Source organism: Leguminivora glycinivorella, chromosome 14, assembly GCF_023078275.1.
Source record: "Leguminivora glycinivorella isolate SPB_JAAS2020 chromosome 14, LegGlyc_1.1, whole genome shotgun sequence".
Taxonomy (NCBI): Eukaryota; Metazoa; Arthropoda; class Insecta; order Lepidoptera; family Tortricidae; genus Leguminivora; species Leguminivora glycinivorella.
In genome coordinates, this window is record NC_062984.1 from 9,741,416 (window position 1) to 9,765,529 (window position 24,114).

The 24,114-nt window shown below is 38.6% G+C and overlaps 2 protein-coding genes across 5 annotated transcripts in view; one reads left to right on the plus strand and one right to left on the minus strand.

Annotated features, from left to right (window-relative positions):
• Positions 1-123: 123 nt before the first annotated feature.
• Positions 124-10,769, plus strand: LOC125233061 (CDP-diacylglycerol--glycerol-3-phosphate 3-phosphatidyltransferase, mitochondrial). 2 transcript variants are annotated; one of them, XM_048138906.1, is made up of 7 exons: positions 124-900; positions 1,185-1,340; positions 4,794-5,014; positions 5,492-5,562; positions 7,670-7,765; positions 9,569-9,695; positions 10,352-10,769. In XM_048138906.1, the coding sequence occupies exons 1-7, from the start codon at positions 306-308 to the stop codon at positions 10,475-10,477; spliced, it is 1,392 nt and encodes a 463-aa protein (XP_047994863.1). In that variant the 5' UTR covers positions 124-305; the 3' UTR covers positions 10,478-10,769. The 2 variants fall into 2 exon arrangements, with proteins under 2 accessions (XP_047994863.1, XP_047994865.1); XM_048138908.1 differs by having other exon boundaries at positions 777-910.
• A 2,017-nt stretch (positions 10,770-12,786) lies between these two features.
• Positions 12,787-24,114, minus strand: part of LOC125233227 (rhomboid-related protein 3) — a 188,030-nt gene continuing 176,702 nt past the window's right edge. For all 3 annotated transcript variants that reach the window (XM_048139143.1, XM_048139144.1, XM_048139145.1), the window contains 5 exons: positions 22,817-22,929; positions 21,541-21,658; positions 16,861-17,046; positions 15,111-15,383; positions 12,787-14,708 (listed from right to left, as the gene is read on the minus strand). In XM_048139143.1, coding sequence (XP_047995100.1) covers positions 14,472-14,708; positions 15,111-15,383; positions 16,861-17,046; positions 21,541-21,658; positions 22,817-22,929 — 927 coding nt within the window. In that variant the 3' untranslated portion in view covers positions 12,787-14,471. The remainder of the gene's footprint in view (positions 14,709-15,110; positions 15,384-16,860; positions 17,047-21,540; positions 21,659-22,816; positions 22,930-24,114) is intronic.

Sequence of the window (24,114 nt, forward strand, 5' to 3'; positions counted from 1 at the left end):
ACAAAACAAAATCTTTGTGAACTGAGAAGTATTTAGTTACTTCGGTGACTTGACTTTTTTAAACAACTTTTTGGGAGTATTCTTCGTTATTCGATTATAGCGATTACGATTCCCATTTCTTTAAAAAAGTATCGATAACATTTAACGTTTAATACCGGTTTTACTCCTATCTATAACGGAGCTGTCAAGACAGGTGACAGTCATATGTTTTTGACAAGCGGAATCCTTGTTCGAGGCAGGATTCTTTCTCTGCTTATTTTATAGATTTATTCCCCTTTATGCGTTTTAAAATAAATTAAATAACTATGTTAATTAACGGTAACTTACCATTAAGATTTAAAGCAGCAGAATTGCATTATTTCAACTGGTTATATAGCGTGGCGCCATGTTTCGCTGTAAACGCGTCTAAAATTAATATAATCACTGATCCGCGAAAATTCTACGATTCCCTATATGAAAGGTTTAAAACAGCTAATCGTCGAATATCAGTGGCCAGTTTATACATAGGAACAGGGGCTCTGGAAAAGGATTTGTTGAAAGTGACGAAGGAGAATATGATGGGTAATAAGTCGTTGAAGCTTAATGTTTTACTGGACTATCAGCGGGGAACACGAGGCGTGGTAAACTCACGGAGCTTATTACAAGATTTCTTGACAGCAATTCCAGAGCAGTGTCATATTTCTTTATACCAAACACCTAGATTGCATGGCTCATGGTCCAAAGCTCTGCCAGCTAGATACAATGAGATTGTGGGTCTTCAACACATGAAGCTTTATATTGCTGATGACTCAGTGTTGTTGAGCGGGGCCAATTGTTCCAATGACTATTTTGAGAGGAGACAGGACCGGTACATTGAAATCCAGGATGCAGACTTGGCAGATTTTTATTGTGAACTCATAGGTATGACTGTGTAAGTTGTTTATTTTTGTTTCTTTTGTTTATTTTCGGCTTAATAATTTGTTTGAATTTTTATTATAAATTATTTAATTAGCCTTTAAATAAATTTAAAAGATGTAAGGTTTTGTTTTCTGTCATCCATCTAGTTGAATTTAGGGTTAAAATAATTTAATTATTTGAAGTTTTCGTTCTTCCAGTAAATTTGTATTTTTAATCATGATCAAGAAAATAAACTAAATACAACAAAAATATTCCTTTCTCCAAATTACTATAAATTGCTTTTGCAGATGAAATGAGTAACTATAGCAAGAGATGTGTAAAGGATGGCTATGTTGAAACTAAGCATGCTTCAAGGGAAGCAGTGACTCAGGAAGTAAATGAGAAGATTATTAACTTCATTCAGAGGTGGAAGGAGAAGCAAGATCCCAGCGCTTTATCTAGTGGTAAGAATTCATATTTAATCACAGCAGTAGCTTAACACAGCTGCAGTAAATTTGTCAAATGCAACAAAGACCATAGGTGTGTAGGCGTCTATAGGTTACGGTGACCGCTTTACATCAGGCGGACCGTATACTTGTTTGCCACCGACGTAGTATAAAAAAAAAGACCCCAGATTTTTTTGTCTTTTGATAAGTGTCACATATCAGCTTCTTTACTAAACTATGAATTTTCAGCATGTTTCTAGACCTGGGGCCCGTTTCTCGAAAGGTACAAGCCTTGTATTACAAGTGCGCGAACTGTCAAATCGTATGGGTTGTCATGGAAACACACTTGTAATACAAGGCTTGTACCTTTCGAGAAACGGGCCCCTCGGGCCCGTTTCTCGAAAGGTACAACCCTTGTATTACAAGTGCGCAAATTGTCAAATCGTATGGGTTGTCATGGAAACACACTTGTAATACAAGGCTTGTACCTTTCGAGAAACGGGCCACTGATATGGTTTTTCTGAGGCTTGTACAATTCAATTTCTCTTAGTACCGATTATGTCATATAAAAAAATAATAATTGAAATCTATTTGTTACAGAAAAAAAAAATTAATAAATAAAATAAAAATAGCCTTTATTATCGAAGTTTCTTTTCTAGTACATATTTTGTTATTTATTTACATAGGCAACTCCAACTTGTCCTTTGATGAAGGCCTCTTCTAAAGTCTTCCACTGCTTCCTGTCTCTTGCCATATTCATTCAATGTGACAGAAAAAATACATTTCCTATTTTATATTACAAATAGTTGCAAAATCTCTAGACATTCAGATTCAGATTTGATTTATTCATAAACAAAACAAGCATTGTGTTTGAAAATCATTATAACAAAACTTACATTATATATGTACAGAACCTTAAATATAAGCAATTACTCAACTATAATTACACAATTTATTACACCTTATAACTAATAATACTACAGATAAGACAACACAAAAAAATAAAATATAAAATAAAAATTTCGCTCAATGTTCCGCAAAGATCTCGTCGATACTATAGGAGCAGGGCCGGATTAAGGGTAGAGCGAGTGGAGCGGCCGCTCTAGGCGCCACATGGTAGGGGAGCGCCAAAATCGAGGATGTGGAAAAATCCATACAAAAAAATAATACACTGCGTGGGCGCGCACATATCACAAAATGGCGAGAGGAGTTGAGAATGAATCCAGCTATTGAAAACCTAGATTTGGTTTCAGATTAAGTGGAAAGTTGGACCACATTGTCCACATATACCAACATTCATAAGGGCGGCTGTTGTTAGGGCGCCGTAAAAGGAGGATTCTAGCCTTTGACGAGCACATTGTTGTGCAGCCGAACGACAAAGTTACGTCGCAATCCAAATGCAAAAATATGAGTCTATCCGATAGTCCAAAGTATAGTTCCTCATAAAGCCAAATGCGCAAAACGTCTCAGAGAGGCGCAATTTTGTGAGTAACATACAAGGACAGATGATAAGCGAACTTCAAAGGACTAGTAAGATCCCGAAGGGAACTTAGTGGCAAAATGGGCACCCCGACGGTGATGACCGAGTCCGCAGTAAATATCTTAATTAACTCTTAGTATATAAAAATAATAGTGATGGCGAAATATATGGCCCAAAAACCGGGAACATAGGCGCCCTGTGAAGTCAAAATACCCCAAAATATGCCAAAGACCGCAGCTCTGCAGGAGATCAAAGCTTGGAAGTTCGGAAAAAAATCGCGATATAGGCTGCCGCCAGTCGACTTCTTCACACAGTCAGACCATCTTTTACGAGCCCCACCCCAAGCGCGTTTACCATTCATTCGCCCCAAGATGATACACTTCTCCATATTATGCATTGGTGATCTCATGATGTGACCGAAAAATCTAAGGGTTCGCTCCTGGCATATTTTGGAGAGGCGTGTGGTGATATTAAGTTCTTCCAAAATAGAGATGTTAGTTCTTCTAGCTGTCCAAGGTATACGTAGCAGTCTTCGCCAGCACCACATCTCAAAAGCGTCAATCTTAGCCACGTCACAGCTTTTTAGGGTCCAAGTCTCGGCACCATACATAAATATCGAGAAGACAAGTGCTCGAACCAATCGCACTTATATTTATATTTGTTAACCGCCTTCCAAATCTCAAAGGAAGGGGTTATCAAGTCGTCTGTATGTTTTTTTTTTATTTATTTATTTATTTATTTATTTTATTGGTATTCAGGATAACAACAGCCGTAAATATAACTAAGACATACTACTGCTTACGTATAAGAAGGCCAATAACAGTCATCCATTAAATTACATTTTGTAAGAATTAAATTAACTAAATGTTATATAAATAATCAAAATGTGCAATACACACAATAATATTTAATGTTTAATGTTTATTTAATGTTTGTTCCTCGATATCTCCGTCGTTACTAGACCGATTTTGAAAAAAATTTTTTTGATTGAATGTATATGCATACAGATTGGTCCCATTTTTCTCAGAACCCAGTTCTGATGATGGGATCCTGGAGAAATCGAGGGAACTCTTCAAATCTGAAAGGCATACATATGGTGATTTTTGTGTTTTTATAGGAACAGCATGCATTTACGTACGGAACAGTGACATTTGGTGCAGTGGAACTCCTGATGATGGTCAGAAGGGAACTCCTCAAATCTGAACGGCACACTTATAGTGACTTTGGTATTTTTATAAGAACAGCATGCACTTACGTCCAGAACAGTGATATTTGGTGCAGTGGAATTGCTGATGATGGTCAGAACGGAACTCCTCAAATCAGAACGGCACACTTATAGTGACTTTGGTATTTTTATAAGAACAGCATGCACTTACGTCAGTGGAACTGCTGATGAAGAGTGAGCCGCCCCTGGTTAGAGTTCCGTTCTGATAATCATTCTCATCTGTAAGTACTTCAGAATCATCCAGATTTCAAATTTGGTTCAGAAATGACGGAGATATCGAATAACAAACATTAAAAAATATACAGACGAATTGATAACATAATCCAACATTTGAAAGTATTTATCACCAGAACCCCAAAGGCGGTTTTTTTTTTCTTAAAAATTATATCGGTACTAGTTAATTTAATAACAGTTGTTCAATTTAAAATCCCCAGGATTTTTTTTTATTACACATATGTTCTTAACCCCCGACGCAAAAACGACGGGGTGTTATAAGTTTGACGTGTCTGTCTGTCTGTCCGTCTGTCTGTCTATCTGTCTGTCTGTCTGTCTGTCTGTCTGTTTGTCTGTCTGTGTGTGTGTCTGTCTGTGACATCGTAGCTCCTGAACGGATGAACCGATTTCGATTTAGTTTTCTTTATTTGAAAGCTGTGTTAGTCGGGAGTGTTCTTAGCTATGTTTCATGAAAATCGGTCCACTAGGTCGCGGTCGGGGGTTTTTTCAAAATTTTAATTTTGTGGTTAGGTTATAACTATTAAATGTCTAGTTTCAGATCCCAATAAGGACACATGGGTATTTCCCCTAATCCAAATGGGCGAATTTGACATCCGGCAAGATGAAAGAGTGACTCAAGGCTTGCTGGGTTCTGCACCACCGGACTCACTCATAAGACTAGCCACTGGCTATTTCAACTTGACTGGGGAATATGCTGATACTCTTCTGAAGGATTGCAGAGCGAATATTAGTTTGTTGATGGCACATCCCAATGTGAGTATTATTCATTGTCATTGCTGTACTTGTCTCAGGCAAGATGAAAGAGTGACTCAAGGCTTGCTGGGTTCTGCACCACCGGACTCAGTCATAAGACTAGCCACTGGCTATTTTAACTTGACTAGGGAGTATGCTGATACCCTGCTGAAGGATTGCAGTTTGTTGAAGGATTGCAGTTTGTTGCATATTAGTTTGTTGATGGCACATCCCAATGTGAGTAGGCTCAGGACCACTTCATCAAAATATACATATTGATATCAATGATATCATTAAGTACCTACTTTCTTAATTCATCAAGAGAGAACTTATGATAAAATTATAGGTACACCATTTCACAGTTTGTTTATTAAATAATATGTAAAAAGAGCTGAATTAAAAATAAATTGCATGTCTGTGACCCAACCTATAGGTAAGTATGCATATTGAACACGAGTTGATATTTAATAAATAAATGCATTACTTATTATTTTCCAGGCAAATGGATTTATGGGAGCCGCGGGGCCGGCAGGTGGCATTCCTCACGCTTATTCCCTCATAGCAAGAAAGTAAGTTTCATATTTATTTGAAATTAATTGTCATAATGTGTATTTATGTACTTACTTAATGTATTGATTGATAGTAGGCGAATAGGGCTCTTAACTCGAGTACCCATACCATGTGCCGTAGCCGAATGGCATTTCTGCGACGCGAAACGAAAATGAAACGCCGCGAAAGGTAGTCTGGCTCTGTCGCGCCAATACGCACGAGCGATAGAGATAGATATCTACGAGCGTTTCGTTTCGTGAGCGTTTGTGCCATTCGGCTATGCACCCAGAGGTCCGTTTGTAAGCAGTTTCCTCTATTAAACGGAAAACGCTAGAATTAAGCTACGCCAACGCTACGAAAAGTTTGACAAAAAATGCGTTTAAGAATACAGTTGACAAAAGTAAATTCTACTTCTTAGCTGTTTACGTAGGCGAGACTTGCACACTTTCAGTGCCAAGTGCCCCATTTTCAACGCAAAATGAACCCACCTAGTGTGTTCTTGGCAGTGAGTTTGTGTCTTTACATAACAAAATTTAAAAAAAGGGAACTTTAAGTTTAATGTTAATAAGGTACAGTCGAGGTCAAAAATACCTTTACAGTTGAGTGTTACAAAAATACCTTTACATTTAAATAATTTTACACACTGCATGACAAAAGTATGCTTCCAACACACATGACAGATTCATCTTTTCACTTATCGCACCAAAGTTCAGTTTACAATCTGTCTTCCATAGAAACATTGTCACAAATTGCGACATAATAGGTTTACATTGCATGTTACAGAATAAGATTTCCTGTGAATGTGCCGTAAATATGTTTACATTTGCAGTAACATTATAAACTTTGCGTTCTTGCTTACTTTGCTTACTTACGTTTACTTACACCTATTGCTACATAAATATCTTTATAGATTTCATTGGGATTTGATTCTTAATTTGAATAATGACAATCACCGAAAACAGTAGGTACCATACTGTCAAATAATCTATCTCTTTCATTCGTCGTGTTTGGCCTAGTTATTATCCTCTCGATGAGTTATTGATGATTGTGCAAAAAAGTACAGTTTGCAATAAAAGCCTGTACAGTCAGCGTCATAACCTTGGTAGCATTGGAAATAGCAGAGTTGGGCAAAAAGTAAACGACTAACGATTAACGATTAAAATAAGACGATTAATTCGTTTTAATCGATTGGAAAGGACGATTAATTAGTTGTAATCGAAGATCTTCGATTAACGTTAATCGCGAATAAATTTATCGTCGACTAATTTTTACGATTGATTTTTTTAATCGACTAATCTGTCGAATAAAAAGTTAATCGATTAATACCTATCTCTAATAAAAAAAAGCCGAATAGTTAACTGATTTTAATCGCACTGTAAGGTCGGAGAAATTTCTGAGATCCAGGATTTAATAATACCACGCACAATTGTCAGCTATCTGACGTATGTGAGGTTCTTATTTCTTGTGACCTTGAATGTGAAAACTATAACAAATAGTTTTTAATTCATGTCTTTTATATCCACATGAATGAGTTAAAAAAAACACTATTCTGCATTGGAAACCAGTTTACAAAATAGAATTTTTTTTTTTATTAGAAAGCGGCCGAAGGTGCAATACCACAGACACGTTAAACCTACAAGAATAAGACCTTTTTTGGAGTCGATTATAAAGCCGATATTGATATTTATGACGATATGATGTCATTATTCAAATTATGAACAGACCAATCAAATCTGTAAAGATGTTTATGTAGCAATAGGTGTAAGTAAACGAAAAGTAAGCAAGAACGTAAAGTTTATAATGTTACTGCAAATGTAAACATATTTACGGCACATTCACAGGAAATCTTATTCTGTAACATGCAATGTAAACCTATTATGTCGCAATTTGTGACAATGTTTCTATGGAAGACAGATTGTAAACTGAACTTTGGTGCGATAAGTGAAAAGATGAATCTGTCATGTGTGTTGGAAGCATATTTTTGTCATGCAGTGTGTAAAATTATTTAAATGTAAAGGTATTTTTGTAACACTCAACTGTAAAGGTATTTTTGACCTCGACTGTACATTATTAATGTTATGATGTAGTAGGCCTACTTTAGTAAACAATTATTATTATTTTTTTCAGATTCTGGAACCGAGTAGAGGCGTCTAATCAAACGAACAGGGTCCAAATGTTGGAGTATGAACGACCAGACTGGACATTCCATGCAAAGGGTTTATGGTAGGTAATTTTTTTACTTCATTATATCACCGCCTCTATGAATAGGCTGCAGTATTTTAACCGATTTAGGTACTAACAGCTTATAAAGAAGCCGGTTTCTTCACTACGTTTATAATTATCTAATTTAAGGTATAATTTTTATTTTCAATTTATGTATTATCCAAGCCATCAGAGCAGTGTACCTAGCTACTAACGAATTTTTCAGAATCGTGACTTTCCATTTGAAAGTTGACCAACGATTTATATCATAACAACACCAATAATTGGGAACATGTAACGAATGAGGAGGCACACTGACATTTTATCCCGCCAGGCGGCTCCTGTGCAAGTGTCTAGGCATGTCACTGTCATTCATATGTGAGAGAGAGAAAAAAACATATCATCTTCTAGCTCTTACGTATGGACTAATAGGGTGGCGCCATCTGTCATAACCTTTGAGTGTGCCTCTTCATTGATGAAAACGATATAAATACCTATTATATTGATTTAAACTAACACGATCTTCACTCATATTATTAAATTAAAACGGGACTTAATCGCGTAAAACTCACGTTTTATATTTAACCCGACGTTTCGGACATGACATTACGTCCGTGGTCACGGGTAGACTGGCTGGGAGTTGTATCAACATCTTCTAGCTGTACGAGTTTTTCGAACTACCCTAGTTGAAGGGTGGCAAGCAAGAAGTTGAGCAATTACTCCAGTATCTCAATTCCATTCATCAGAAGGTGAAATTTACGTATGAATTGGAATCAGATCGAAGTTTGCCTTTTCTGGACATAAATGTGATAGGTCGGATGGATGGATCCTTGGCGCACACTGTCTACAGGAAGCCTACTCACACAGATAGATACCTCAATGCTCAGTCTCACCACCACCCTCGTCACCTACTGTCCGTCGTTAATTCCCTAAAGAACAGAGCACATGACCTTTGTGACCCTGAATTTTTAGAGAGTGAGATGTCACACATTCAGGAGGTTCTTAGGAGGAATGGGTACAGGGTGGATTGTCGGCAACCGAGACGAAAGCCTGCGAAGAAGCATCCGAATGTTGCAAGACGACCGGCATTTATGCCCTATGTCAAGGGAGTGACAGACAAGGTTGGTACCATACTAAAGAAGTATTCGATACAGACTGTGTACATGCCGTTGTCGAAGGTGGCGGGGCAACTAAGGTCAGCAAAGGATGTTATTCCATATCAGACGCCAGGCGTTTATAAGATTGACTGTAGCTGTGGTAGTTCTTATATTGGAGAAACCAAACGCACCATAGCGGAAAGGGTCAAAGAACATATCGCGGCGGTCAAAAAACGACAAATAAATAAGTCTGCGGTTGCCGAGCATTTGCTAGAGTCAGGACCGAACCACTGGATTGAACTGCATAATCCCAAAGTCCTTTCAACTGAACGTCTTTACTATAGCAGGAAAGTACGTGAAGCGATTGAAATCAGGAAACATCGTAATTTCAATCAAAATGAAGGGCAAGGGATTTCATCTTCGTGGAATCCAGTGATTAGCAAGTGTAAACGTGAGAAAACTTCCCGTCTCATACCATCGGATGTCGTGAGTGTTGTATGTAGGCAGAGTGGCAACCCTAGCGTAAATGTGACTGATGACAATCAAGTGCGGGTAGTTCGAAAAACTCGTACAGCTAGAAGATGTTGATACAACTCCCAGCCAGTCTACCCGTGACCACGGACGTAATGTCATGTCCGAAACGTCGGGTTAAATATAAAACGTAAGTTTTACGCGATTAAGTCCCGTTTTAATTTAATAATATAAATACCTATTGTATTATTTTCAGGTACTACCCGCCGGGTAGCGGGGTCCCGTGGGGCACACTTGTGGGTTCGGCGAACCTCGGCGAACGTTCCGTCAAGCGAGACCTAGAGGCGCAAGCTGCTATATTCACCGTCTCATCAGAGCTACAGGTGATTATTGATTATGATAGTGACAGGTACTACCCACAGGGTTATGCTTGCTTCTTCTTTTCTTTTGCGCACTGCCAAGGAATGGAATTCCTTGCCGGCGGCTATATTTCCGAGCTCATATAACCCAGCAACCTTCAAATCAAGAGTGAATAGGCATCTTCTGGGCGAGCTCACTCCATCGTAGGCCACGTCTTTGTATTTGGCTAGTCTGTGGCAAAGAGAAAGCCCATTTATAATAGAAAAAAGAGTACCGCTATTCTCGGCAAGTGTTCTGTCATGGTTCTGGGTTGTTGTGGGAAGAGATATTTGTTCCTGAGTAATTAATGTATTTAAGTATTTGTACAAAACCTAAGCCTTCTTGGGCTTGCCGTGGGGTTTGATCAATTTGTGTACGTCCCTCTATAATACCTAATAATAGGCCTTTACATATATGACAGATGATTTAAGCAGCATCCGAACGACACTTGCGTTCGTGGCTGTATAGCTCAATTCGAGAGAGGATCCCTCGTCCACACGTGCACACTGCAGCGGCAGGTGTAAATAAATATTGGGGGACACCTTACACGTACAGATCAACCTATCCCCAAACTAAGCAAAGCTTGTACTACGGGTACTAGGCGACGATTTCTTTACGATTTTCTGCCATTTGTTCACAGGAGAAACTCCATAATGAAGTCTCTCTTCTCCACGCGCATGCAGCAGAGTGCAGTCGCGAACTTCAGGAACGTTCAGCGCCGCTTTGGGTACGAGCTACCGTCGGCCTGTTCCGGACTTACTTCTAAACTAACTAGGCACTCTTATAAAGAGTAACAACAACTAATACCTAACCATGTTGTAACAACTCACTTGTATAAAACTTCAAAGTGAGTCTACGTGATGTTCAAGAGCGCTCAACCGCTTTGATTGCGCGCTACCGTTGGCCTCTTCCGAACTTAGCACATTCACTTCCACACAAAGAGGATCGAGTATTATGTTACTGTCAAAGTGAAATGCGTAATCACAGTGCATAGAGTGCCATCCCTCAACACAGGCTTAAAACTTTTGAACCTCAATTTGACAATTTGGCCCATATTCTTAGCCTGATAAGTGTTAAAATGTCAAATATTAATATTAGCGCCATCTAGCCGAGCGTCCCCCAATGGTGTATCGCCATCTACCGGCCACCGTACCTTTTTCTTTATGGTTCTGAGGTACGTTAACTACCGTGTTTCGAGCACAGTTTCTCGGGATAGGATACGAGTCACTATCTATGCTTAGCACTTCTTACAATTCGCGACAGATGTCGTTTTAGTATTTCACTATGGATTTTGTAAACGGTAGGCTGCAGACTGAGTACCTGTACTGTACACCTACTATATCTGCAAGACTATACATAAATAGTCGGCAAAAATAAATAAAAAAGTCATTTACTGTTGCAAATATTTAAATATGAGAAAAGAGATAATACATCTATAACTCCGTATAGACAAATAAAGATAAAGTCTAAGAAAAAACGTACCTCAGTACCATACAGAAAAAGGTACGGTGGCCTAGATGGCATTACACCATTGGGGTACGCTCAGCTAGATGGCGCTAATATTAATATTTAACATTTTAACACATATCGAGCAAAGAATATGAACCAAATTGTCAAAACTGAGGTTCAAATGTCTGTGTCTATGCACTGTGATTACACATTCGACAGTAACTCTCTATAATACTCGTTCCTCTTTGGTATAATATAAGTCTGTTTGCCGTTTTATCGTTGTTAAGAAACCTACAACTACTGAAAAGGAATCCCGGAATGGCAATAGTAATTATGGAAATAACCCAAAGATTGAATTTTAAATATTATGTAGGTACGTTCGATGTACAGTCAAGGTATTATATATAGTTGTGGACAAAGTGCCATAAATATGTAGTTACCCACAGATTCCATTAACGTACAAGCAATAAAGTCGTGTATACATGTCATGTGTTTGCCACTTTGTCCACATCTATATTTTAATACTTTCACTATACCTAATGAGAAAGTACATATATTTCAATCACAAAAATATATTTCATGACAAGCATGCTTCATAGGTAATTGAATTACTAATATGATTAATATTAGCTTCTAATAATTGCTGTACATTTTTCAGAATGAGTGAGATTTTGTTACGTTTTAAGATTGTTTTGTAAAGTATTTTAGCTTTAATATCGTTGTATTTGTTGAGAAAATGAAGGACTACGTTATAATTATTGTTTTTATTTCTGGATGTGGCTAGGCTACCTATTTGTTTGCTTGATGATACTCGTCAACGATTTGACTACTATACTCTGTCAGTAAATAAGAACTAAGAAAACTATAGGTATCCTTTTCTCCGGCACCCTAAAGAAAAGGATGCATACAGTTTTCTTTGTTCTTATTTACTGACAGACTTGTTTGACAGAGTATATTTGATTTTTTTTAACAGGCAATATAAAAACCTTAGTCTGTTCTAAAAATTACAACCTGTATAAGGGCTAAGGAAGTCGTAGACAGTCTGCAACCAGAGCATGATGAACACTTTCATTATTAAGAGCCACATTTCCGATACATATAAAATGTAGTGAGTCTGACTAGCAGGATCTTGTCTTGACCCGGAAAGTGTTAACACTAGGTCGGGCCCGGGGCGTTAACTTGTATTCTTATGTGTACCTACATACATATATTATTAACCCTTAACCCTTTAACCGCCAGAGTCTGATATATAAGACATCACATATCCAGCTCATTCCGCCATTGTCTGATAAATAAGACAAAGATCTGATTTGGTTTTTACAGCCCATTTATAACTCCCATAACTATGCCAACCTTACTCTGCGTGGTACAATACCTGTCGGTGGCGACACGAGCACGCTCGATCAAAAATTTCTGGCGGTTAAAAGGTTAAATGTATGACCTGGACAAGATTTATCCAAATTTGAATTTTGACATGCTGTTAATAAAGTCAAAAATACATAATGCATATATACATCACTATGCATTTAAGGGTTAACACCGTAGTAGGCATCAAAGGTATCATTAGATGCATTTATATCCTGCTGATTTGTAATAGGGAGGTAAATGTTAAAGAATACACATATAAAGCTTTCAATCACTTTTAATCATTATTCATTCTTATTTTCATTCGTATAATCACATAATAATAATTATCTCGATTCACACTAAAAATAATTTTAAAATAAATTAAATGAAAAACACTCTGCAATAATTTATACAAAATTCAGTCGTTTTGTGACATTTGATTAGATTACAATACAATTAAAATTACAATAATAGGAATCAGGCACAATTAAAAATATCTACTAGTGTGGCCGCGCCGCGGCGAACGGAATAAAAACAATTATTCGTAAATAATTGATCCCATAAAATAAAAACTCGTTTTGAGCATAATCATTTGAGATTATAATTGCAATCATATAAATTGAGCAAGGAATAGTTGCTGACCACTTAACAATTGTTTAGTAATACTGTTAAATCAATAACGGCATATATCCGACAAATCAACATATACTGTGTCGTTCTTATTAAAAAGAGTCATTAAAAAGCCAGATATGCACAATGCGGCGCACCACTTCACTTGACACCGCAGTGTATCCCTAGCTTTATGTTAAAAGCTTATATCGTGTGTTGTGAAGCATAATGCTTATTTTGGAGCTTCGGCAACAGTGGCCGCATAAAGGACTCTTTTTAGTGAAACCGACACATCTTTACATAATTCTGATTAGATTAGACCGAATACTAAGGAAAGATAATTCACCACTTTTGCTTGGACGCCATTTTACTCTAATCTTTGGTGCGCTGGGTATAACTATGCTGGCCCTTTCGACTAAATGCAACGTTTAAAATCTCATTGGACGGCAATGAGTGTGATAGGTACTCTTAAAACTATTATTAATCGAAATCAGTCATTTTACATAAAAACACAACGAAAGTAATTAAACACAAGTCTATAAATTATTATATCATCTTCAAATCAACTTAATGTTATGGACAATTATTATTTTATCATTATAATTAGTGATTTTATTGACAAAAAACTCTGAAAAGAAACTCTCAAAAAACTCTGAAATCAATGCATTTAGTCGTAGCGCCAGTCCACACGGAAACAGTGTTGTCGCGGTAACGCCTTTTCTCTCTAACACTACGGACGCAGATAGTACAAAAATAGTTCACCTATCCAATACAATTAACACTACTTAACAATTAAGTATGCGAGGAGGCGCTGACTTAATTCCCTAACAAAAAGGACAAATCACCTCACGAGGCAAATACAAAACAAAGATTCATAAATCTTACTGGAATAGACAACATACACGGCGTGTAAGAAACAAAACTAACCTCCTCAAATAATGCTACTTATCGCGAATCACACTAAGGTAAATTGACTAGGCGTTGTGAGTGGGTCGCACTGGTTGCGTTACTCAGGCTTCGACTTACATGAATTATAACTTAGGCGGAAAATAATCTCGAAACGCCTACAGTCTAAGCCGGCGTTTGATAAATTATTACACTAGTAACATTTTAATCAAACGTCAAGGCTTCCGAGAAGACTAATCAAACTCAACTTACAGATCGTTTCACGAAAGCTGGCACCAACGGAATGAACCAGATTTTGATTGTATGAATGACATCTGTACCAGTTTCGATCATTCACTCATTCGTTCCATTTGTGCTAGCTCTCGTGAATTGACCAACACAACTGTCCGCAAAAGCTCTCGCTACATAAAATAGCGCGTTTCGGTCGCCTAAGTGAGACGGTAGTCAGGTCAGAAGCCGGCATCAGGCGGCGGGTCGGGGGGCATGTAGTGGAGTTCGTCTATGGGAGCACTGAACACGTTGTATAGGACTGCGAACAGCGTGCAGGCCGCGTAGGCCCCGAGCGCCGCCCACCAGAGTAACCGCTCCCAGAGCCGTTGTTGGGCGTGCTTGAGCACTAGTAGTCCTATTGTGAGGCCGGCGAGCGCGCCCGCGACGTGCGCCGCGTATGACACTGGTGGCGCTTCCTGTAACAAATAATTATGTTTGTGTTATATTCATGAATTTTTTGGTAAGCTCGAACTGGAGTGTAGACAATTATTATCGTAGAAGTTTCGGTCAGGAACTTAGTAATAAACAGGAATATTCAATTAAATCATGTCTACGTAAAGTCAATAGGTGCTAAAATCACATCGTTGAATCACTTGTCTGTGTTTATAGGCGAAGGAATTTTCGCAAGGCGTTAAGGTGCTACCTGTTTGACAGTAGGTATAGTATGAATAAACTACTGTAATAAACAAGGTGACGCAGCCATTGTAACAAATTATTAAATTGTCGTGTTTGTTAGTTATTCTTATGCCACTAAGAGCGCTCACACACCGACACACTGTGACAAACGTCGAAGACCGATAAAACAAAAGAACGCTCACCTTAGTATACCTAGCGTGGACCGCAAAGCCCACGTCACACGACGCGACGGCCAGCGCGGCCACCAGCCGCACAGCGCCGTACCGCATCGCGTGGAAGTTGAGCAGCGCATTGGCGAGGTGTGCCGCTAAGAGCGCGTACACACCACCGGACGCGCCTGCCAGGCACACGTCCGGGTCAAGCACGGAGGCGGCTAAGGAACCGCCGAGGACGCCTGCTAGATACACGGCGCCGCAGCGGAGCGCTCCGTGGACCATCTCGAGAGGTAAACCGACCTGCAATGAAGAGAAACCCATCATTAGTAAGGGTTGAAAGGTTGTCATTTTATTACTCAAGACGATAATAGTACCTAACTATGATCAGGGAAAATTGACCAGGTTTAAACTGTTAAAAGTAATTAACTAATTTATCCAAAGTTATCGTTAGACATTGTTGGGATCAAAGATCTCCGAAAATGTAGGTACCTACGTAATATGTCCTATGGACATTATCATAGGTATTCCTAAATTGATAGAGCACGTCTTCTGCGCACACGGTAAAACAGATTAGAAACTAACATGTACTCGCGCATGGTTATAGGATTATTATAATGACGTGAATAATCTACAAGTTCTTAATGATGCATTTATTATGACCGGATATAGATCCCAAACCTGACTCAGATCTCAGGTAGACCTATCTATTACTGAGTCAATCGCTCATCCTCAAAGCGCTGGGTTAGTCACTAGGTCAAGTGTTTTTAAGAAAATGAGTCAATTATTTTTCCGAATAAAATGACCGAGTCGTTCGCACCGATTTACGTATACGTGCCGAGCGGAGTAATTAAGTATCAACGTTATATGACCTAGTTATATTAGGATTATAAAAATGATGCAAAGGTGCGGTGCGGCGTCATATGCAAATGTAATTAATAGCGTGTTTAGTTATTACTTAAATATCAAGGACGCTTTAGGCTTTTATTATTTTCGCACATGAAAGCGTCTAATAGAATGCCGACAGGTGGATATAAGTTACAACGTTGACTCATATATTTTGTCCTCTTTTACTATAGGTACTTTACAATGAACTGTAATAATGATCTACCTATTTATTTACTTCTGCTTAACACGGCTAGCAAAGTATACGAGCGTATTTAATTAATGACATTAAGGTGCAGTTATGCAGGTGCAAGCCAGACAAGAATACACATAAGAATAAGACCAAATTGCAAGGTGGACGAGACGTTCAAAACAATGAAGATCTTATCTACACAAAGTACACTGTACTCTTAGCTTTGAGTTCTCTCTAAAGCTGGTATCTTTAATAAAATAAACCAAACTAATTTCAATATTTCGACCTGCCTGAATACCTTATAGTTAGCACCGCACGGCAAAACCAGCTTCTTACGTAAAATTTTCGTCTTTTCCAACAAACAACATATGAAAATAAGGGTTATTGAGGACAATGAAGGGCTTGTTACACTCAACAAGCGTGTACTCACCGCCAGTTGCACAAGCAGGCAGAGCTTGTGGCGGCGGTTGCCGCGGTTGGGCCGGTATACCAGTAGGCCTAGCACATGATGGCCGCGGGAGTATGTCGCCGCGAGATAGATGACACGTCTTTGTCTAATTGTATTAATGACATAAGGACGGGTAGTCTATCTCGCGGCGACATACTCCCGCGGCCATCATGTGCTAGGCCTGCAGCGGCGAGACCACGGGAACCGCTCGCGACCCATAGTACCACGGGAAGATATCAATGTGAGGTACTCACCGCCAGTTGCACAAGCAGGTTGAAGGCGAGATGCAGCCATCCGGCGTGCACCACGCTATAAGTGAGGAACCGCCAGAGCTCGTGCCGGCGGTCGGGCCGGTACACCAGCGGCGAGTCCACGGGGACGGGGCCCGCGGCCGCCGCCACGCCACCCGCGCCCCATGCGTACCATGCGAACACGCCCAGCTAGAAAGAAAAGTCACAGTTAGCAACGGAGGTATGTATACTTTATCACCAGCTTAGGCTGCTTGGGGGGATCTATTTTAATTTTTGCAATATCTTCGTAACTCTTCTTAGTCTTTTAATAAAAACCGGCCAAGAGCGTGTCGGGCCACGCTCAGTGTAGGGTTCCGTAGTTTTCCGTATTATTCTCAAAAACTACTGAACCTATCAAGTTCAAAACAATTTTCCTAGAAAGTCTTTATAAAGTTCTACTTTTGTGATTTTTTTCATATTTTTTAAACATATGGTTCAAATGTTAGAGGGGGGGGGGCGCACTTTTTTTTCCTTTAAGAGCGATTATTTCCGAAAATATGAATATTATCAAAAAACAACCTTAGTAAACCCTTATTCATTTTTAAATACCTATCCAACAATATATCACACGTTGGGGTTGGAATGAAAAAAAATATCAGCCCCCACTTTACATGTAGGGGGGGTACCCTAATAAAACATTTTTTTTCCATTTTTTATTTTTGCACTTTGTTGGCGTGATTAATATACATATTGGTACCAAATTTCAGCTTTCTAGTGCTAACGGTTACTGAGATTATCCGCGGACGGACGGACGGACGGACAGACAGACATGGCGAAACTATAAGGGTTCCTAGTTGACTACGGAACCCTAAAAAAGGCATTCGTATTAGGAAAATCGGACGATATATTGATTTAGTTTTGATAACGCTGCTTGATTACGTACCTATATTTCTATTTTCACCTAGAAACCTTATTTGTATACACATAATTATTACTATAAGTATACATAACATACATTAAGTATTGGTTACCAAATATGATATTATGACGAGAAAATTCAGACATTCTCTATCATTTGCTCAGATATCAAGTTCCGGCGTATTGGGGACAACTTCCGAACTGTATGTAAGATAAGAATTTTCCGTATTTTATCAAACGAAATAGCATAATTAGCATATATCGCCGAACGTGATTTCGACGAGCTTTACCAGAAATAGCGACATTGCAACGTGAAAATGTAAACAAAAAGATACATTCACAGCCATTACGGTATCTTGAAAAAGCGTACAATAAGCCTTTTAGTGTAAAAGCATTTTCATGTGGCAAGTTTAGGGTCTAAAGACAAAGCCCGTATGTCAACGTCTTGTTCAAATAGTGTTGTTTCGTCGCCTTTTCGGCGCCAGTCGTAATTTAGCCTATTCAGTATTGTCAATAAAAATATTTGTATTCCCTTATTCCCTACATGGAATCTGTAATAGGGTTAGGATATTTGGGAGCACCTGAGAGATTGATGCTAGAATTGTACAAGATACTACTACTGAACCTAAACTAGAAATTTTAGCTTATTTTGGCACAACTTGGCACAATTTTGGTACTTGATAGAATTGACACTCAGGACGAAATTAAATAAGTACTTTCAAACACATCATAGATTTACCAAAGATCATCAAATTACTCAGGTTTTCTGTAAAATGATAAGGCGCAGGTCGTGGCCTTTGAGTAATTATGTTAACTAGAGAGGGCACCTCAACTTGATTTTGTGTAACAACACTTAGAGCTGATCAGCACAAACGCGCTTAGTCTGTGCCGAACGGCTGTGGTAGATTGACGTATCGCAATGAAAAATATTTCGTCTAAATAATGCCGTCATGTGTAGTGAGGTACTGCACAAACTGCTCAGGAAAATCTAACAAAAGCTAAGGAGTGACTTTTCATACGTAGGTTTACTGCATTTTTGTTTAAACACGCTTACTTTTTAAAAAATGTATCAATATAAACTCATGCCGAAGCGCCATGTTGCGGCGGCCATGTTTCGTTGAAACCAAAGAGTAAAAAATGCAACAAAAGCAGACGTGACAATATCGCAAGTTAGTTCAAGTTTCCTATCATACATTAAATTATATATATTTATCGACGCAAAAAAGGTTATTTAATTATTATTGTCAGAATTGCACAGTTTTCCGACATGTCGGTCTATAACAGATTCTCAATACGCGTGTCGAATTTCATGTCAGTATGTAAATGTAAGTGCAGTACCTAACCTGCCTGAATGAATTTGGGTAGGTAGACGGTCAAGCAAATTATGAGAGTATAAAAACGCGCGAAATTCAAATTTTCTATGGGACGATAAACCCGCGCCCAAACATACATGGATGTAGATAAAGTTATATGTGTATAATTAGGCATTAAAACACTCATGTTATCTTATTAACACAACAAAAACAACACTCATCTTTTAATGCCTACCATTATGCAAATGTCACATAAATAACTAATATCCAGTTGCGGCTACGTGTACACATGTACGCTCAGTCCGTATACAGCTTTAAAAAATGTGGGCATTTGAAAAAATTGGAACTCACAGAGTTGTTAAAAAAAAGTTCAATCGCTGTCGGTTTTGCAACGATAATTAAGCATGGAATTTCAATAAAAACATCGTGAATTATACTAAGCTATAATCTAAATTCAGAACGTGAAAAAAGTTTAGTTTTAAATACAGATTTCAAGCTTGATTATCATTACAAAACTAACAGCGATTTATGTTTTTTGCTAACAACTCACGCTAATTGAAAGTCATAAATTAAAAAATGCCCATGTAAACTCATGTCACTTCTATACTACGACTTCTAATCTATACACTCTATGCAGGGCTCATCATCGCGACCGAAAGGTCGTAAGCGCCGAGTAAAATCGTAGCGCTTGCGACGTTACGGAAGCAGGCCATTGGTTCACACCCCGCCCCCTCGCCCCGCCTTCAGCTTACAGGCTGTGACACGTTCGTTGTTTGCTATAGCTCCTCTATACGAAGTAATAATTACTCAATGGTCGTGGCAGGGTATTAACTTACGATACAATACGAGCTCAATTGTTTAACGTAGGCACGCGTAGCAGGAAGACCGTTAGCAGAAAGCATGCGATATGCATGCGATTCATCTATAGCGGAGCATCGACAATTCCACAGACATATGTGTGAGTTATGTCGCATGTAAGAATTTGTCACAATAAGAACTTATTAAAACATAGCCTCTACCTATTAAAGAATAGGGACTGTTATAAACTCCGATTGTCGGACAGTTCAGATGTCAACTCCTCAATTTTTTTCAACTTTCACCATAATTCACCTTAATCCTAAAATCCTAATCAACGTTCGACTATTAATATGCTCTGAATTTACATATCGTACACGAAATGTAGAAGGTTTTTAACCTCTAGGATGTAAGACTTTACAGCCAAACACGGTGGTTTTTAACTCTTTACCGCAGACGAAGCCATAGGGATATGATATTCAACGCCAACATTTTTGAAATGCAGTATATAACCGAATAAATTATAGGCAAAAACAAAGGTGTTTTGGAAAAAAGTAGATTTGTCTACAAGTATAATAAATATCAACTGCATAATAATATTGTAAAAGGGACTGGTTACCATGAATATTATCGTCACGCATAGTTAGGTAATAGCTTAGAATGTCCGAGGTCCTTAGAGTACCCAAGCAGGCACAAGCATGGTCGCGTAATAAACTATATAATATAACGTCAGGCCGTCCTTTTCGCACTATTTGCAAGAGCGATAGGGACGCACCGATGTGATAATGTTTATCGGAATATTGTGCTACGCCCGCTGAGTAGTCTTACTCACATGTGTCTGTGCATGAATCAATGTGTGACGGCGCGGGCGCAGCGATTGTTGTGATTCACGTAAACCGCTGCGGACGTGAAATCCGCAATTACACTTTTTAATTAACCGGCAACTGGAGCGCGGATTGTGCAGTTAATAGAAAGTGACCTGCACGATTTTACATTGTCTATGCGTGTATGGATTGTGATGTGTCGGTTTGTCTATTGATCGCGTTTTGGTTTACGCACGCATACCTGCTGACTGTATTTTATATTTTTACTATATGTAGTATGTAATGTAATTTAGAAAGTTCTAATTTTCCAATCCAAATTGACCTTATTGGTACCAACCAACACTTCTCATGTCTTTGTCAAATGAGTTTGCGACTGGGCATTTCGAAGCTCACGAGTGGTACATTATGGTAAAATTCGGAACCTAGAAACTATAATGTACTATGAGGTACGGTTTAGTTAGCTAATCGAGTTCATCAGCGATATTGAAGTGGCTACAGCACCTACCACTACAACATCTATTTTGAATTTGAAAATCATTTACTGGCGTTGCTGTCATTTGGTTCGAGAGCTTTTCAGTAGGACCGTTTTCCAATTCGATAAGCCATCCCGTCTTTGCAGCAGTGTTAGTAAAAAATCGAATCAGAGTACTTATCAGCAGCGGCTGGTATAAGCCGATTCCCACCGGCTTGCCTAAAATTGATTGCTAGTAAAGTACCTTAATGGTTAAGGTAGGTTTCTTTGTAGGTTTCTTTCAGTGTTGCCTAGCATACATTTTCACCAGCCGCCACTGGTACTTATGGGAGTAAATCAAGACCAAGGGCAGATGCAGCTTCGTACTTTAGAGTAAACTCACCTCAAGCAGTGTGACGCAGATGATGAAAAGCGGCGGAGGGCAGCATGTATACCTCTCCTGGTAGTACTTGCGCTCCCTTTCCTCAGGGAGCACTTCCATTGCGACTAAGTGCACCATCCTGCGGAAAATAGCCTTCTTTAGTAACCTTAAGTATTATTTACATTTATGGGAATCTCTAAAGAACGAGGAGAAAATGCTGCCTTTACTCTGCTCTCTCTGCAGTGAGTATTGCACAAGCAGAGTTGATAAAGATGGATAATTCAACATCCTGACTTATTTTGGACTAGCTATTTTGGCTACAGAACTGATAATACTTTAGTTTAAAACCCAGATTGGCATAATATACCTTATAGGGACGCTCTGAGACTACAGCAAAGAAGCAACAACTATGAATAAAGCGAGAGAGGATGTCCAGTAGAAGACTAGACCGATGGTATTGATTTCTACATTTTAATTCCAACTTGACTGTGATGGAAAAGATATCTGTGAGCTTATTAGCTTTTACCCCTCAGCGTTAAGCTACATAAAATGTATGTAGAATAAAAGTATCCCTTTCAAACTTTCATTTATACATAAAATTTGTGTGCAACGCTTACTTTCACGAGTTTCACGTATTGTTCCGATTGGCCTCCACAAAGCAGTCTATTAACGATTTATGATTCGGAACCGTTTCCAACATGTCAATGTGACACGAACGACATCGGAAATATTTTTAGCGACGACAATCAATACACGTACACCATAATGGCTGAAACGGCGGTTCACACGTAACAATTTTGAAACACAAAAATTTTACAAATCATGTTTTTTGCAGTTACATTTTACTTCGAATTTAGCGGTCGGACATTTATACTGGGGTTTATAAAGCGGAAGGCCTGTCAAATGCACGGCATATCCGATGTCGGTTTATCTATGCCATCTATGGTTTTAAAAGTAGTGGTTGTAAACCTCTTTTTATATTTATTTATTATAGCAAGCGTAATAGAGTTCGAAAATATGTAACTTTTGTACAAAAACGAAATCAGAGAAAACGATTTAACTATATAGAAAGACTTTGTTTGTCTGCGTCGCTTGATAGATAAAGAAACGAATGGTGAAAATGAAAAGTGTTAGCCGTATAAAGTCGGCAAAATGTAGCTGGTACTTGGTAGTCTTGGTACTTGTTCTCCGTGATTTATCTGACCCACTGACAAGGCAGCCAGCCGTGGCAAAAGTGCCGCTAGGATGAAGAAATCATAGTGTTGATGTGCGAAGTTTTAATATAACGAGCACCGACCTGGCGAAGAAGGTAGGGTCTTCAAGGAGTAGTCGGAAGTCGTTTTCGGAGCTGACCTCGCGGTCGCGCTGGTGCACTGCGCATCTATAGCTGCGCGTGCGTTTGCCGCTCATCTGTAACAAGACACACTCCATTAAGTAACACTAATATAAATATTCAAATATGAATTGACCTCTACTAGTCTAATCAGCGAATTGAGACATTTGAGACGCTGCAGAAATTCTTATCAGATACCTAATACAAGTATCAAGACGCTAGCTTGATACTTGTATTAGGTAAATATTTTTTCGTAGTTTACGTATTGTAATGTATTAAACATCTTGATACTTGCTGTATACAGGTATTTTTTAAATTAGACACACAATTTTCCCATACAATAAAATTAAAAATGACTCGTTATAGCGCACCCTCCCTCAGGTCACGATGTGTTTTCCCGTGTTCCGTCACACACGGTTAATCCTCAACGTAGTGTTTAGTTGGTGCACGTACGTGCAACATTAAACTAATTACTATAAATGTAGTACTTTAAGGCGATAACAAATGTATTGATTATGTACAAAATAATAAATCGACCACACGGCAATTAAAGGGATAAAGTTAAAACAGTTGAGAGATCTAGCAACAGAGTAACCTTGGAAGTCATAAGTTACTTTATAAAGTAATAATAATATGAGTCTAGGGGAGCTGTAGAAGTGTAGATTCTAAGTTTGCCGGACGATATCAACGTCTAAGCCACTACTACACACACTACAGTCACTACTACACTGCTGTAATAATGATATTAATGATTATTTAAAGAAGTTTCATATTGTTGAGCGGACGTAATAAATATACAAAAATGTAATTTGTCAGCTTACAACAAACTCATAAAAGTTAAAACTCGAAATTGACAATAAAACTGGCTCTTCGTACATTAGTCAAGTATTTATGTGCATAAACATCTATCGAGTGGCATCGAGGTTTAGTGTGAGAACTGCCAGTTTAGCGTCGCGAGGGTGGATTTACGAGTCTTGGTCGTCGCTGGCTCGCGTCCAGCGCCTATCGACCCCGTCGCAGAACAAATATTCAAGCCAGTACTTTGTACGTTATAATAAAAAAATAAAACGGATAATCGCATTGTCTGAAATTATTTTGAATACCTTATCCATTCCTGGCGTGGCGTAAGTATGTTTTTTAAGAATGAGTCTCTGATGTTTGTACCTATGTATTCCTTAAAAAACCTGAACTATAAATTGCCTTTCGACTCGTTCCACAATTACCTATAAACTTAAAATACTGAGTGTTATACATTACTTCTG